General features: G+C 40.6%; 1 protein-coding gene across 14 annotated transcripts in view; it reads right to left on the reverse strand.

The window, feature by feature from the left end:
* Positions 1-17,355, reverse strand: part of ehbp1l1a (EH domain binding protein 1-like 1a) — a 53,913-nt gene that overhangs the window by 17,179 nt on the left and 19,379 nt on the right. For 3 of the 14 annotated variants that reach the window (XM_031290576.2, XM_031290533.2, XM_035993515.1), the window contains exons 7-14: positions 17,053-17,121; positions 15,969-16,202; positions 14,984-15,160; positions 13,628-13,834; positions 13,371-13,505; positions 11,637-11,861; positions 11,329-11,388; positions 9,209-9,314 (exon numbers count right to left, since the gene is read on the reverse strand). In XM_031290576.2, the coding sequence (XP_031146436.1) occupies positions 9,209-9,314; positions 11,329-11,388; positions 11,637-11,861; positions 13,371-13,505; positions 13,628-13,834; positions 14,984-15,160; positions 15,969-16,202; positions 17,053-17,121 (1,213 nt within the window). Of the gene's footprint in view, positions 1-1,293; positions 1,360-1,448; positions 4,391-9,208; positions 9,315-11,328; positions 11,389-11,636; positions 11,862-13,370; positions 13,506-13,627; positions 13,835-14,983; positions 15,161-15,968; positions 16,203-17,052; positions 17,122-17,355 lie in introns of those variants that run through there. The other 11 variants (XR_004895460.1, XM_035993524.1, XM_031290568.2 and 8 more) reach the window with 9 other exon arrangements.

Consider the following 17,355-nt stretch of genomic DNA (forward strand, 5'->3'; position numbering starts at 1 on the left):
AAGTTATAGTCAAGCTTTACTGTTGTAAGATGCCATCCCATTAGCTACATTGTAATTCTGCATATTTTCCTCACAATACAATGCAAGCCTGCTACAGTGTACCTAAATCAATTAGTGAGAAAGTAATCAGGTCTTAACAGTATAGTATCAACTATTTTTCATACAGTATGATAGCAAAATTGGATAAAACTACTCAGCATTCTTAAAATAGGTATTTTACTCTCATGCATGCTATTTCAACAAATGCTATTCACTCCAAACAGCCTGTATTAAAACAACCCACCACTAGAGCCAAAAACCTGCACTGCAGAAACATCATGCCACAGCATTTGCTTAGGTTAAATACAGTAAAAACAGCCAGTGCAGTAAAGCCAGTGTTATTACGGCATGAAAAACATCCAATAATTCAACAGAAGTATTCCTCAAAGTATATTCCTCAAATCAGACCCAGATAAACACAATGTGGTGCCCTACGGTGCCCCTTTCCTCCCACTTTACACATAAAACAGTACAGTTTACTATAGGTATAAAGACCATAGATTGTCAGGTTTTTTTTTCCTTAAATTTCACACGAAATAAAACTGCCACAGTTCAGAAGACTCAAATATTTTAAAAAAAATGATTTGTAGGGCACCCGGATAGCTCAGTTGGTAGAGCGAGCGCCCATATATAATATAACGTTTATACAGATATACAAAGTCCCGGTCACGCTACACTGCTGGAACGCTCAATGGTAAACCATTTTGCTCACTATCACTAGCGATACAATTTGACAATGAAAGGCGAAGAATTTAAGCTACGCTGTCTAAAGAGGACATTTTTACTTAAAACCATGCAACACATATCACTACGCCTAGATCAAACTGACAAGTGCAGAGCCTATGTATTAACCTCTCTCATACTTACCCACTCTCAGAGTATCTAATGCACTTTTGATCCACACTGTCATAACATGTAGTAGTAATGATGTCTATTGACATCGTTTTATTTGACTCTTCTAAGGGCATGAAACCATGACCCTTCACAGTGACTACAGCAGTCTCTACTTCTTTGACCTTCTCAAACATTGATATTTGTGTTTCTTGAATATCCTTTTGACCCCGGGGGCTGAAACAATGACAAGGTACAAGCGGGAAAACACTAAAAATTTGGTGAAAAACAAAATAACTCAAAGCAACAGAATGTATGACACACAACAAATGCAAATTGTGCAGTCAAATGGCGTTGAGATAAAGCAAATGCATTATTGTAGAAATGCATCACTGCATCACTGTGCAAACCAAGGCAACCCACCTCTTCCTAACACTCAAGAACAATGGCATGTCAGGAATGGAGTGCCACATTCTGCAATGCAAGTTTCTGAAAACAGAATTGACAAGCATATGTTTCAAATCTAACCCGCTGACATCACATAGAGAACTCAAACTTCCACTCTCCAACTCACTCACCCTTTTTCGAGAACAGCTATTTCTTCAGCCTCAATCGGTATCCAAAAGCCCTGTTCATCTTTATGTCTCTCCAAAGCTGAACACACATCAGATTTAATTTTCTTTGTGTCAAGATCTAATCTGGTTGGACTGGCCTCATCCCATAACATCTCAATCCCATTAACGACAGAGGATCGCTGGTCCACTTGGATTTTAGAATTTGACGATGGTAAATCTTTGACAATAGCCTCGACGGGACAGGTTAATGACTCAATTGTCATTCTTTGTTGTAGATCCTCTGGTACATCTTGGCTTGGGAATATGAACTGCATGGATTTCTCTCTGACAGAAACATTACAAAGAGAATGTTCTTCCAGTGACAGCTGTTGACTTTTAAGGTTTTCACTTTCCTTTCCAATTATTTTTGTTCCTGGCCACCCCTGTTCTGAATGGTGCACATGTGTTGATGGTACCCCAAGAACAGAAGCTTTCTTTGGGCAAGATGGCACTATATTTACCATATTCGGAAGCCAGTCTATGTCAGGCGGTGAAACTGCTGTGAAACCAGAACTGAGAGAAATGTTTGGACAAGAAGGTTCAAGAGAAAGACTTGCCATTGCTATATCTTTGTGAGAAAAACTATACTTTGGGTAAATTTGGCAGCAGTCTTGCATATTTACCACCGGCCAGCCCCCTACTTTAGAATGGGAAATAATTGACACTCTGGAGGGGAAACCAATTATACTTGACTGTCTTGGGCAACATTGCAGCAACTGTACCATGTCTGGATTTTTTCCCACACTAACATCAACAGCTTGGGGTCGTGGAGCAGAAGGAAATCCAGGGTTCAAGGCTTGTCGTGGACATGATAGAAGCATACTCAGCATTACTTCTTTCTCCCTACTTGACATTTCCTTAACTGGAAAATCTTGGTTAACAACACAATACCTTATATTGAATGGGTTTTTCCAAACCTCATCCCTGTCAACATACCAGCCATCAGAAGCTTTTGCACTATACTTTGCAGGTAGACCTGGAATTTTACTGTTTTCTGGGAAAGTGGCTAAGGATTTTAACATGCTCAGAGCCTCTTTCGTCACAGCTTCCACTGGTCTCTCTCGTGCCTTAGAGGGAATTCCAGGAATATGTGAGTGTTTTGGACAAGGTGGCAACATTGATACCATAATTGTAGCCACTACCTTTTCTCTTAAATACATCTTAGGGTCATGTATTACTAAAGGTTTTCCTGGGTTTGTTAATGGCCTTTTCCATATTGGCCTTTTGTTTAGACTCCATTCTGACTCATGAGCCTCACTGTGGAATCTAGAGGGTAATCCACATACTCTGGAATGTCTTGGAGAAGTAGGCAGAAGATTGATCATATTTGGTATATCGGCCAACACCTGACATGGTACTGATGGAAAGCCTGGTAAACAGGCTGTCCGTGGGCAGGAGGGCAAAATTGATACCATATTTTTGATCATATCACAATCACAATAGAACACATTAAGATTCTGTAAATGTAATGTAACTGTAGACTTCTCCCTAGGTACTAGCAGCGACTTACTTTCCATTATCCACACTGATTGTTTGCTTGTATCTCTAAGTGGCATTCCAGGAACTCTAGATTCCTTTGTACAACTAGGCAATACATTCACCATAGTTGGGCCATCTGCTAATGTTGGTGTCAGGGCAGAGGGAAACCCTGGTACACTAGCATTCTTAGCACAAGAGGGTAATATTGCACTCATACTTTCAGCAGTGTTCTTATCAAAACGCAAAACTGCATTTACAATCTGGACTTCCTTTTTGATAAATGGGCTCTTGCACTGTAAGCTTTTAGAAGCAAACCAATTATTGCAGCTGGACAAACAAAGTTTTTGTCTAGTCTTTGAAGGCAAACCAGGGACTCGACTATGTATGGGGCATGAAGGCATTACATTAACCATACTGGGTTCTTGTCGTGGAGCAGAGGGTAAGCCAAAAACTTTGGCTTTTTGTGGACAACTTATCAACATATCTACCATAGCTTTAGGGTTTTCTGTGTCTTTCGGTATCCACTGGCCAATGTAAGCTTGTGTTTTCTTTTCTGGTCTATTGGTAATTAATCGCCCCAGGGCATGCCAATCTTTGTTCTCTGCATTGTTTTGATCTTGAGATGGCATACCAGGAGTTTGGGTCTGTTTAGGGCATATTGGTAGAAGACTGACGATACCTGGCAACAGCTTCTGGGGTATACTTAGAGTATCTGAAGCTTTCTGCAATGGTGCAGAAGGAAGCCCTGGAACACTGGCCTTTCTAGAACATGTTGGTAACATGGCCACCATGCCTTTAATGATATTAGTATCACTAACAGCTTCTTTCTGAACACAAGGCATGTATGAAGCAAATGCTTCTTTTATCGGCAATGGTTTCTTCCACAGAGAACATCTGTCCCAAACACTCTTTTCATATCCGGTCACTGATCCGGCAGAAGCTAATCCTGGAATCCTGCTAATTCTGGGACATGTAGGTAAAAGACAAGTCATATTGGGCTCACGTTTCAAAGCAGATGGGAATCCAGGAATACTGGCAGACCTGGAGCAGGAGGGTGTTAAGTCCACCATTTTGGCAATTCCTGCACTACCCTCAGAAATGGAACCAACATAATCTGAATACAGGAGTAAAGGAAATCTGTTGCTGGGTAACTTCTGAAACGATAACCTATCATCGAACCAAGCTATAACTTGAGACTGATGTAAAGATGGCATGCCAGGAATCTTGGAATATTGTGGGCAGCTTGATTGTGACTTAATCATTCTTGGCACCCCCACTGGTTCTTCAATCTGAACTTTAGGCTGTGAAGTGGACGGTGAATGAGAAATAGCAATCCCTGTTGTACTCAATGGAAAAAGTTCCACCTTAGATGTGTAGACATGCTTTTCTTGTATACCGACTGCAGAGCTTGGCAACACAAGTTCCTGTGCAACTCTCCTATCTCTTTCACACAGTAGTCTTTCATCCACAGAAGCCACATTTTCAGTACTCCCTTTCTCCATACAATGTTCTGGGTCCAAACCATGCATATCAAAGCATTTTGTGGAAGACAATGAAAAATCCACTTTAATTTTTTCTCTTTGCTTTGATAAAGTGTCTGTTGTGGCCTGCTGTGCTGAGAGAAACCCAAAATCAGAGTCCAATCTTGAAGTGACTTTGTCTGAGGCAGTCATGTTGCATATGGTTTTCTTATCCATAATGGGTATTAGAACAGCAGGGCTTATTTTTTGAGTGTCTTTTTGAAGGTTCTCCCACTGTAGGTTTTTTGCAATGGGCTGTTCTCCAGACTGAGCTTCAGGTGTTTGTGCAGAATTGGCGTCTTTGACACAAGATGACACTGAGAAAGCCACGCTCTCATTTCTAAAGGAGTAAAGTATACCAAAGATTGATGTCAGTACAAAAAGGCTAGAGAGCTTTAGAAAGCTGTCAAAACTGCCTGAACTGAATCTACTTTTCTTTAATCATCATGATTTCATTTTGTATTGCAATTATTAACATTGAACTTAGATGTATTTTGGAGATTATAGAATCAGGATTTAATTGACAGAGCACCATACTACACTTACCCCAAATCCATAGTTAAAGTTTCTTTTTTATGGGCCACTCCTATCCGTCCTATCGGTTTTGTGTCAATTCTAGCCATTTGAGGCAAGTGCAACGAAGGTCCCTGGAGTGATCTGGAAGTAGGTTGGGGGTTGGTAGGAGAAAGAGGTATATGTTGAACAGGCTCTGGTTGTGCTATTAAATCCCCTAACTGAATGGACATTGTGGACATGTGACTTCTTGGTTTAACCAGAAGCTCCTTGACTGAAGCAGATCTGCATTGATCTTGAAAATCAGGGTTTTGCTTAGGCGCAGAAGTGAAGGGAGGAAATGTTGGCTGGATGTTAGGGAATGTCCTTGTTGGCCTTGATTCTGTTTGATCCATCTGTGTTTTTGGCATCTCAAAATATTTTAGCCCTGGGTCTACGGTCGTTCTGGGGCTAAAGGGCAGAAGTGAGGCCATGCTCTCAGGTCTGAGGGACAAACAAATGAAGATCAGAGTTATGCCGTTATGCAGGAAGGAAAGTCTTCACCGCAGTAATGCGGTCTATACCCTGGCCATATTTTGCAGAATTCCACTGAACAGCATACAAGTAAATGACCAATGTGACATGAAACTACAGAAATGATAAATAGCAGAAATGTACGACAGGAGATTCAAACCAAAGTCATGAACCAAACAAGCGTTTTGTGAGAAATCACGGAAGAAATTACCAGGTCTTGCCAAGCAGCAGCAGACTTTTAAAGTATTACATTGAAACAGCACTGCCAGATCACATGACACTTGCTACATCAACATGACTTTGACTAAGTTACTTTTGTTTATATTTCAACGAAAAAAGAATCCTTTTAAAAATCCCATGTGCTAGGTAATTTCATGCGCAGCTGAACAAGCAGCAGGATAACACATTTTTTACAAAAACATAGCCACAAGATTATAAACAGTAGAAGCTGCTAAACAGTGGGCACCAGGGTCTTGCTTTACCAGATTTTACAGTGAAAACAAATAAATATTTAAGGATTTTTTTATATCTAAATGAGATCTGTAGTAGGCTAAGACATGTGAACCTGCATTGCAACTAAATTTAAATAGATTATTTGCCAAATAGTAGGGAATTTTGTTTGTCGGATGAAGTATCAAAAGCCAAAGCTGCTGTGGCCGGATTAGCTCAGTTGGTAGAGCAGGCGCACATATATAATATATAGAGGTTTACTCCTCGATGCAGCGGCCGCGGGTTCGACTCAGACCTGCAGCACTTTGCTGCATGTCATTCCCCTCTCTCTCCCCTTTCATGTCTTCATCTGTCCTGTGGAAATAAAGGCCTAAAATGCCCCAAAAATAATCCTTAAAAGACAAAGCTGCTAATCCAAGCCTAACCAGTTAATTGCAAATTGCACGCCAAAAACATGCTACACTACATTAGCCACCTTAATGTTGTTGTGACCCTGCAGACAGTGTCTATGTTAAAGCTGCATGACGTTTTTTGAATGCTATAAGGAATAAGGTACGTCTCCAAAACAATTTCAAGTCTTATGATCTTACCCAATTCATACACCTAACATATCCAGCAAAAAGATAGCAAGATGGGCATTCCTTTAGAGTTTTTTGCTAAATACAAGTCTACAATTTCCAGTCTATTTACTTTTGAAAATAATATTTCAATATTATCTTCACCAGCCACTTATTTACTTTGGCTCCAACATTTTTGCACTGGCCAGGTAACATATAACTAATGCATGAGCTTGTGAACTAAGGGTAGCTGTGTATGCTTATATCAATTTATACAAACTGACAAACCAAAACAATTATCTGGAAACTTCACAAAACTCTGAGTGAGGCTACTAGAAAGTCTTTCACAGTACAGGGAGGCATTTGATTCAATGATTATATAAACAATATTGCTCAGCTTTATTTCATATAATTTGCTGTCTGCTCAGGCTTATAATCTTTTATTCAAAGTCTTGTCCCTTTTTGGTATACCAAACCCCAAGAAAAATGGTCTGCCTGGAGAAGCTCAGGTACTAACCTTCTCTGTACAAAGTATTCTGTGATGAACTTCAGTATTGACCAAGGTCGTGGAACATTGCCAACAATTACTGGGATGAATCATGATGAAAAATCATCACTAACCTCATCTATGCCCAGCCTTCAGAGGCATTCTTTGGCAAACAAATAGCTTGAAGAGCCTGGAGCTGACATCCCTGTAACACTGCAGTCTGCAAAAAGAGTAAGGCTACATACTGTACTGTGGGGGCTGCCCACTCCTACATAGATAGAAGCCTGGTTGTGGTCTGGTCTGGTTTAAAACAGTAAATAACTTTTGTCAAAGTACTGTAGGGTCTAGCAACATAAACCCATGTAGACAGAAAAGGCTGTATCAAAAATAACAGACTATCTTATTATAACATAACATTATATCGTCACTGCAGATCTTCTTTGGCTTTGAATAAAATATAGACCCATGTACTTCAGTTGCCAAATGTAAGTATTGAATAGACACAATATCTTGTTCTGTGCAAATAATGTGTTGCCATGTATGATTACACAGCAAAGGTTGTTAGCAGTAACATACATGCAGTGCGATTAACGTTTGAAAATTGCTAAAGGAAAAATCTACCCCTAAATACTCTAACACTGTTAAATACACGTAGCAGCAATGTGCTTTGCATTTCCGGGCATATTTTGTTTTTCGACTTGTTCAAATAATCAATACAATCAATCCCAATCAGTTGCCATGATGTGACAGGACAAAGTGTAGTTTCATTGCTCAGCGAAATGGCATCACCGATTGTTGAGTTCAATTTTACACATTAAAATGTATAAATGCTGTGCACTGTTGAAAGGAAACATACGAGCAGCAACCAGCCACATTTTTTCACACTAAACCCCTTCCATGTTCACAGTTCAACAACTGTGTTGAAAGTATTTGTATAGTATTTTATGTACCAGGAAATCACCAACTGAAGCTTCATATATCCTTCGGCATTTATGCAGACTGAACATCTGAACTGTCTCTGCGATGATTTCAGCAATCTACAGTTACTAACTTAAATTACTGCCTGAACTCAGACTATGAAAGGCTTCATGTCCCCATATATTTTCTTATTGTCAGCCCTAAGAGTGCTCAAAAGACCCTGCAGCATGTGTGTTGTTAAGCGTCATAGGTCTGGGTGTTCTTGATTCATATCCAGAGGAGCTACCGAGGCAAGCGTAGAGGAATTGAACACCAAATGTGACTTCTCTGCTCGCCATCCTGCTAGCCAGTTTGCAGGCGTTGGACGGTGAGCCTCCGTGGGTTTCCAGGAGGGTGTCGGGAGCTGTGGCGTCCTTTCAACGAGACTTGGCTGGATCCTGGAGTGCCGGTGCCATTCAATCGAGTGACTCTTTTTCTGTGTGCCGATCTCACGGCCACTTCTGCTTTATGATGAAGTTGAAGAAGCTGATGGGATCACATTTCACTGGAATTGTACCTCGACGATTTCATGTGCCAAATAAAATTGATTGATTGATTGATTGAAGAACCGTATGCAATCATACCTTCCTAAAGATTATACTATTTTTTACCTATCAGGCACGACATGGTGAAGGTCCTCAGTAAATTTCCATATATTAGTAAAATCTCAGGTGGGCTGCCCAGAGTTTACTGGATATTCCTAGACCTTGGCTTAAAATGAAGACTCAGAATATTTGCATGTCACCTTATCTTTAAAATAGTTTTCATCTCTGTTAAAAATCTTCTCAAGACTCACTGAACAGTAGATCACTTTTCTTAATAGATCATTTTGTCTTTTGTTGATCTAGCTTCTTTTTTTTCATTCTATTTTGTTGCTCTTGTGTTTGTCACTATCCTGATTGTTAGATATGTTGTGCTAAATGATTTTGAGAAGCACTGAAGTGTGAACGTTGACAAAACAATGCCAAATCAAGGTTCTCTTACTAGCTTTATCAAGCCGTTTCAACCCCATCACATTTTCTCCACAGTTATGACAAAACTGCTTCTTCCAATGTCACAAATAAACATCCATGCTTAAATCTCAACATTCTTACAACTCATGTAATACATCTGACAACATACATTGATGCCATGAACAGTGTTGGAGTATCTGACGGGTGGGGGGTTATTGCTTTAGAGCCATGCCAACCACACCTTATATTAAAAGACACCAAACCTGATGAAAGGCAAGCTTTTATATGTACTCACCCTGCTGATGTCTTAACAACCTCGATTCCAAAATGTGCATCTCTTCTCTGCTCTGAAGCCCTGGACGACGTTGGCCTCTGGCTGGGCGGCGCTCTAGGATCAGTTGCTGAACAACATAAAGTCATATAAAGTAAGCCATGTAGTCATTGCATATAGGTGTCACTTAGGTTTTTTACAGTACACTACTACGTTTTGGTTTTTAAAGGGTAACTACCATTTTTTTCAACCCTGTTTTCCTATGTTTTTGTGTCTAAGTGACTGATGGGAACAACAATCTTTGATATTGGTCCAGTATTAAGCGAGATCGCTGCAGTCGGCATCAGCGAAACAAGCTACAATGTAAGTTAATAGGTCGATTGCCCAGCTTGTATTTACCTTCACAAAAGTGCTTGTTTTGCCGCTGACAGGCTCAGATTAATATTCTAAGTGTCTGTCAACATTATGGAAAGGATCCCTTCAGAGATAGACCTTTAAGACCTTTCTGTTTAACCAGAAACAGCTCTGAAGTCGCTAGCACTAAACCCACCAGACTCCATTTATATACTTTTAGCGTGTATAGAGCCAACATATTTTCACATGTAAATCGGTAAACTATGTGTTTATTTCAACCAAAACTAGAGTTGTGATGGTTGGATAAGTGGAAAGACGACCCAAAACGGCTTTTCATAGTTTAATTTGTTTCTGTCGACTTTGAATGAAGTGTATTTTACGATGCTAAAATTACTGTTTATTTACATGGAGTCTGGTGGGTTTAGCGAATGCAATTTCGCAGATGTTTTTACGTTTAAAAAAAGGATCTTACTCTTTAACTGAAAGGTCGACCTCCTTAGAAATCCTTTGCATAATGTTGTCAGAATATTAATCTGAGTCTGTCAGTGGCAAAACGTGCACTTTTATGAAGGTAAATACAAGCTGGACAGTTGTCCTATTAACTTACATTGTAGCTTGTTTCGCCGCTGCTGACTGCAGCGATCTCGCTTAATACTGGACTAATTTTAAAGATTGTTGTTCCCATCAGTCACTTAGACACAAAAACATAGGGAAATAGGGTCCAGGTTGAAAAAAACGGTAGTTGTAAGTAATCTCTGCCCAAAACGCATGTCTCGTGACCATATGCGTATACTGGGCTAGGGCTGCACGATATGAGGAAAATATCTAATTGTGATTATTTTGACTGATATTGCGATTGCAATATGATTCACGATATTGAAAGGAATGATCACGTTTGTATCATTATTCTCATTTTCATTGACTAATATTGAATCTTAAAAAATTAAAATGATTATAGTGTGATTTTTGCGAGGATCTGTACCAAACAAAGATGTTTTTTGTGGTCTGGAGGATAGGATTTGTACAGGACATCTCTGCAGCACCACAATACTTCATTCAGAATGGTTTGACACATATATTGCCATTGCAATTTGGATATTGCACTAGTCCATATTGCGATTTCAATAAAATTGTGATTAATTGTGCAGCCCTATACTGGGCATGCGCGTGCCTGTGTAAACAGGAAGCAGCATGTATACTCTGCGCGGTTGGGGGTAGTTACCATGGTAGTAGCTTTAAGTTGCAGAAGAGAATATGGAGGAAGAGTAGCAATGGCCAAAAATTCGGAGAGAGATGTCTTTGTTTGGTCCGATGACGAGAACTGTTACTGAAAGTAACACGTGACTACAAGGCGACAGAAAACACAGACTGAGAGTCCGTCTGATGTTACTCTGCGGTTAAAAATTATGGTTACATAAGTTGAAAATACAGAAAATACTTTGGAGAAAGAACAACAATGGTGAAAAGTAAGAGCAGGGATTTATTAGCTTGGACCGACGACGGGTTGGAACTGTTACTGAAAGGTATGTAAGCCTACCTAATAGATAAGACTGACTGACTGCGTCGTCGTTTCCAAAGGTCTCTGTTTGTGTCCATCCAGACTACAAAGCAACCCCGGCGTTTTTAAACCAAAACGGGGGCATCACTGTTTCCAAATCTCTCCGTTTTAGGGGCTCGGAAAAGCCGGAGTAGTGTGAACGCGAGGTGTAAACGTACTGTCTGTAATATAAACCCAAAAACACAGTAGTGTAAATGTAGCCCTGTTCTACTTATTTTGTGTTCACACTCACTTGTAGCGGTTGTACACTGGTTATCCTCTTCACTCAGGGTGCTCAGCTGTCTTTTGAATTCTAAAACAAAAAGAAAAAAAACAGACGAGATCATACAGAAGAAGCTGAAAGTCGATGTTCATACACCACCACACTAGCACAGCATAAACAGTGTATAGCTTTACCTGTGAAGTGTTTAGCTGCTTTAATGAAATCAACCAGCAGGGGGAGACGTGTGCTTACATACTGTATTGGTGGGGTTTAGTCACTTAGTTTTGATGCTAATTGTAATCAAGCAGGAACAATGTTACTCCTTTTTTATTCTGTACCTGCATCTTGGTCACTGATAGAGGTTATGGCAGTTTGGGATAAATGAGGCTGAGGAGGAGGAGGAGGAGACCCAAAGAGCGGGAGAGCAGAGGAAGGATTTAAAGGAGAAGGTGAGGGCATCTCTACTGTAGGGGTGACCTGGGGTCTCCAGGAAGTAACAAATCCAGACCCTCCCTGAGGCTTCTGCTCCAAAGACTGACCAGTGACTGGCAGAGAGAATAACGCTGACAGAGAGGAAACACAATGGGGCAGAGGGATGATGGGAAGGAGGAGAAGAAAGAGGGAAGAGTAGAGGGAATGGAAGGTGGAATATCAACGACACATACATTAAGTAAAGAAAAGACCAATACAAAGCATTTTTTCAAGATTTTTTTTTAGCAAGTGTTACTCAAACAGGAGGAAATAGTGCATTTGTTGGGGACTATTTTCAGCGGCGGATTAATCCACATTTGGTGCTCAAATGAGTATTTGAGGCAGCAGGACAGTGTGTGTGTGGGATTGAAACAAAATAAACCCAAACTGTCACTCTTTTTGGACAACAATCATCATATCAGGCTTTGGGTCCTATCTTGTACCCGGCGCAGCACAAAGCCCGATGCAAGTTGTCTTTGCTAGTTTAAGACCGACACAGTCGTCAATTTCCCGTCCAGCGCCCGTGTCGTTTAAATAGCAAATGCACCTGCGCCCATATTTGCGCCCATGGGCGTGCTGGTCTTACAGGAAGGTGTGTTCAGGTGCATTCATGGCGTATTGCTATCTTGAGGCAGAAGAAAATGATCGCGCCATTGACCAACAAAAACCTGGTCTAAAGTCAATAACGCAGCATTTCATTGTTATTTTAACAGAGCATTAGTAAAATGCGCCTAGGCTCGTGCACAGCGAGCGCACACTATGCTTGTTACACACACAGCAAGACACACAACCATGCAACAGATTAAAAATAAAAAATATTACAATGTGAAATGGTATTATTGTGTATATCTAAATATTTTTTATTACATTTTATTATGGTTACTGGCGCGAGCAGATCAGTTTCCTGCTTAGCAAATCCTCTATCATAATAGCAATGCGCTAAGGTCCAAACGCACCTGGCTTTTAAAGGGAATGGGAGATGACACTCTGATTTTATTGCATGTTACACCCAAAACACACCTATGAATTAATGAAGACACTAAGTACAACCCTTTTGAACCATGCGCACGGACCCTTTTTTCCGCCGTTGGATTCGTAAAGTGGATTTGTACACGCCCTAAACGCACCTGTTAAAATAGGGCAAATTGGGTACACATACGATGCTTGTTAGTATGTCAATGCATGTCAATGCATTGTCGGTTTGGCTCAGCACATGAGTTGTGTTGACAAGAAGAGAGGTATAGAATATTACCAGATTCACCCTTTAAGTTATCAGGGAGATTGCTCTCATGTAGGATGAGTCTATATAATGTTTAATCCACACCAACTGCTTATAGTCAATTACATCATGCAGCATGTGAACACATCTGAGTTCAACTAAAGCTTGGGCACTGTCAGACCAGATAAAATGTGTGTGGAATTCTATATTTTATCCAAACTCATCTAAATGCTGAGTCAGTAAGGATGTCTGAAAGCTACATATTGGTAAATCAAATGTTAGCGCAGGAGGGGAGGCGCTATGTTGAGATATTAAAAGGAAAAAATTAACGAAAGGAGGCAAATGTCAGGCTTGAGTTGGGTTAAAGGCAGAGCAGCATTACATGGCGTCTCTGTGGGCTTTTTCTGCAGCACTGCAGGCTGTCTGGGATCAGAGAGATGCAGAAACCTAGGAGAGTGGGCAGGCTGTGCTAGTGGGGCTTGAGATTCAGGAGGCCTCCATTCACTCTGCCAGGAAGCTGGAAAAAACAAGGAGAAGGAAAAAAAAACATGGAAAGATGGAGGGAGAAACACAAGGTATAGTAACAGGTAAACGAATGGAAAGGCGTGAACTAGCCTCGGAGAGGATCTGTCCCTGTACCTGTCTCAGGGGCAGATGGCAGGCTGGTGGGCCTGGTGAGGGCAGAGCCTGGCTCCCCCACAGAGGTGAGGCGAGCTTTGGGCGGCCTGGAAGCAGGGGGCGGTGGAGGCATGGAAGAGAAGGAGCCGAGAGGAGCTGAAGATGAGGAGGAAGAGGACGCAGAAGAAAAGGAAGGAACGCCCTGTGCTTTCCAGGCACTGAGACAGGCTGAGAGAGGAAGGCGGAAAGAATAAAATAAAATAAAGCAGTGATGAAAGAAAGCATACTAAAGCTAATGCTGCATCAACATTGCAATTTGCGAGTGGAATTTGGTTGTGACCTTTGACTTCCCCAGCTAGAAAGAAAAGTGTTGATAGCGCATCTGGAATTAATCTACATTCATTCCACAAATAGGCCAAAAAGCAAGCCAAAGATGCTTCCCTCAATGCTCAGTGCTTGCATAAAAGCTGAATGGATGGTATTTCTTGAAGTAGGAGCTTACTGTATGTCTTTTCTATTAAATGTGAGTGCAGCGTTAGCCCTTAAAGGGTCTTAAGTGACTAATGGGAACAACATTTTTTGAAATTGGTCCAGTATTGTGCAAAACCACTGCAGCTGGCAGCCATGATACAGGCTGCAATGTAACCACTCGGGGCAAATGCGCATTGTCAATTTCATCCACTAAAAGTGCTGTTTTTGCCTCTGACAGGCTCAGATTAATATTCTAAGTGTCTGACAACATTATGGAAATAATCCCTACAGAGATAGAAAAAGTTAAATCCTTTTTGTTTAACCAAAAACAGCCCCAAAATCGCCAGTGTCAAACTCACCAGACTCTATTTAAATATTCAATACTTTTAGTGTGTATAGAGCCAACATATCTTCACATGTAAATGGGCAAATTAAGGGTTTATTTTTAGCCAAACCAGAGTGGTGATTGTTGAAACAGTGTAAAGACGAACCAAGATGGCTTTTGATAGTTTTATTTTGTTTCTGTCACTTTGAATAAAGTGTGTTTTACGATGATAAAATTACAAGGGATCCTTTCCATAATGTTTTCAGACACTTAGATATTAATTAATCAGAAAAAACAGCACTTTTAGTGGACGGAAATTGAAGGTGTGCAATTGACCATTAACGTTACATCAATGCTTGTTTTGCCGCTGCCGACTACAGCCATCTCGTTTAATACTGGACCAATGTCAAAGACTGTTGTTCCCATCAGTCACTTAGACACAAAAAACATAGGAAAATAGTGCCCAGGCTAAAATATACCAAAGTTACCCTATAAAGCAAATCAAGACCAATAAACAGCACCATGTACTTTATTTTGTCAAGTAGAAACCAATCACAGCTTTGAACTGAATAATGTAATACCTGGTTGTGAGGTATCAGGGAAGGGGACAGTATGGAGAGGTGGATCAGAGGGTAAAGAGGAGATTGAAGAAATGGAGATGGCTTTAGAAGGGGTGAAGGTAGGGAAAGCCTCCAAGCCCTCAGCTGGAGAGGAGTCACTGTGGAAGCTATGGGGCCTTCGCGGAGCTGAAAGGGGCACTAAAAAGATAAGAGAATACAGACAGGAAAGTGGCAGAGAAGTAAGAGGAAAGGGGAGAGCGGGAAGACAAACCAAAAGACAGAAAAACGGTGAGTGGAACTGGAAATACACAAAATGTTTACAGCCAACCAAACTGCAAACAGGTCAGGCAGTGGCACCCTAATGAAGATGTAACCCTCCTCTAATACCATATCACTGTGGCTTAGACAGCCCTGCAGTTATATAATTGAGTATATATATATATATATATATATATATATATATATATATATATATATGAATTAAAAGTGTTTCTAATATAAGCCTGTTCCAAATAAAGGTCATGTTCTCTCTGCAGATGATGCTAATAATAGGCCACTATTTGAGAATTCACTGTTTCTACTACAAAGCCCTTATGGTTCAGTTATTAGTTGTCACAATTTTTGTTGACTCAGCTAGTTCTTAGTCTCAAATTTAGTAAAAATAACTTACTGTCAAAACAAAACACTTTACAGTTAAGTTTTACAACATCAGCATTGACTGGAGAGGACATTTTGAATAATGCAACTGGAACTGGTAAATAAGGAACAGTGTGTGTCTGTGTACTTTATGTATGTGTGTATGTATGCAGATGTTGAGTGTTTGTCCAAGACAAATGTCCTTTGGGATAATAAAATCTAGCTTGTCTTATCTTATCCAATATTCCTGGCAAAAATAACGAGTGGTATAAACTAAAATCTTTACTTAAAAATGACAAATCTACCAAAATAATCTGAGCCTAAAGAGTCAAGGGACCCCACAGGATGAGGAATATCTGTTGACCGATACCTGAGCCGGCAGCGGGCTGGAAGATTTTGGGAAGTGCAGGAGGGTGAGCACGTGTAAAGGCTGGCACTGAGTAGGCATAGGGGGAGGGCCGAGCCGGCTGGCCAGTGCTAGGTGGTCGGATGCGTAATGAGGATGGAACTGAGGGGTCTGGGGGTTCAGGCAGAGGAGGACGAGATGGGACCGAGATGGTGGAGAAAATGCCAGAGGACGCTTTCTGACCCATCTCTGAGGTTACTGGATGAAAGAGAAGATGGAGGGACAGGGTGAAGAGAAAAGATGTAGCGAGAGAGAGAGATTAAATAAAGGTTTGAAAGAAAAGAAGAATAAATAGAGGGGAAGATAGGAGCAGTAAAATACAGAATAAAGATGTAAAGATTAGAGATGTTCTGATAGATACCAGTATCGGAAAAGCCTCCAATACCGCCTAAAATGCTGGTATCGGTATCGGCAAGTACTGGAGTTTATGCACCGATCCGATACCACGTACAGTAATTTAGCCCGAAAAAAAATCTACCTTAAAGTAGTTAATTTATGTTATTTTTCGCTTTCTCTCATGACTGACTATCAAACTGGATAATAAAAGAAAGTCCTATGGTTTTCATTGTTTGTGTTTGTTCATGTTTCACAAAGAGTTTAATCTGAGCCAGACCATACAACAATGATAGCAATCATATCACAGCTGTGAAAACATAATCAAAATATATATATTTTATAACACACTGGTATCGGATCTGTACTCGGTATCGGCCGATACGCAAGTTCAGGTAATCAAATCGGTTTCGGGAAGGAAAAAAAAAAGGTTTCGGACCATTTCTGGTAAAGATGAAAGGGGAAATGTCGGAAGGAAGCTTTGCGGCATATTTGAGAAAACACATAAGGAAGAGGAAGTGAAAAGGGTAAGAGGAATGAGATGAACTGAGAGGGATAGCACTCAGATATGAGTTTGTTATTTTCATGTCGTGAAGACTATGCTACGCTACTTTGGCGGATATGAATAATCCATTTTCAAATACTGTACAGGTAATGCTAAAGATGGAATACTGTGCAATGTGTGGTGGTGGTGTGTGGGGGGGCAGACAGTTACCTGTGGGGCCTGATACAACTGCAGGCCTCCAAGCCACATCATGTACTCTCATGTTAGAAGAGGCAGAGGCTGGTATAAGAGGAAAAAAGGAACAGCAGACAGGAAGACTAAGTGAAAGAGGAACTGAGGCTTAAATAGGAAACAAAAGAGGTAACAGCAGTTTGAGGAAACAGTTCAAAGTGTTACAAAAAAAGTTGAGAAGGGCTATCCTTGCCTGAACCCTCGCAGGTAATGCAGAGCTGAGGTTGACAGCAGGGCAGAACTTATTAAACCTCGCAGTGTGGAAGCTGCAAATGACATTAC

Source organism: Sander lucioperca, chromosome 17 (genome assembly GCF_008315115.2).
Source record: "Sander lucioperca isolate FBNREF2018 chromosome 17, SLUC_FBN_1.2, whole genome shotgun sequence".
Classification (NCBI taxonomy): Eukaryota; Metazoa; Chordata; class Actinopteri; order Perciformes; family Percidae; genus Sander; species Sander lucioperca.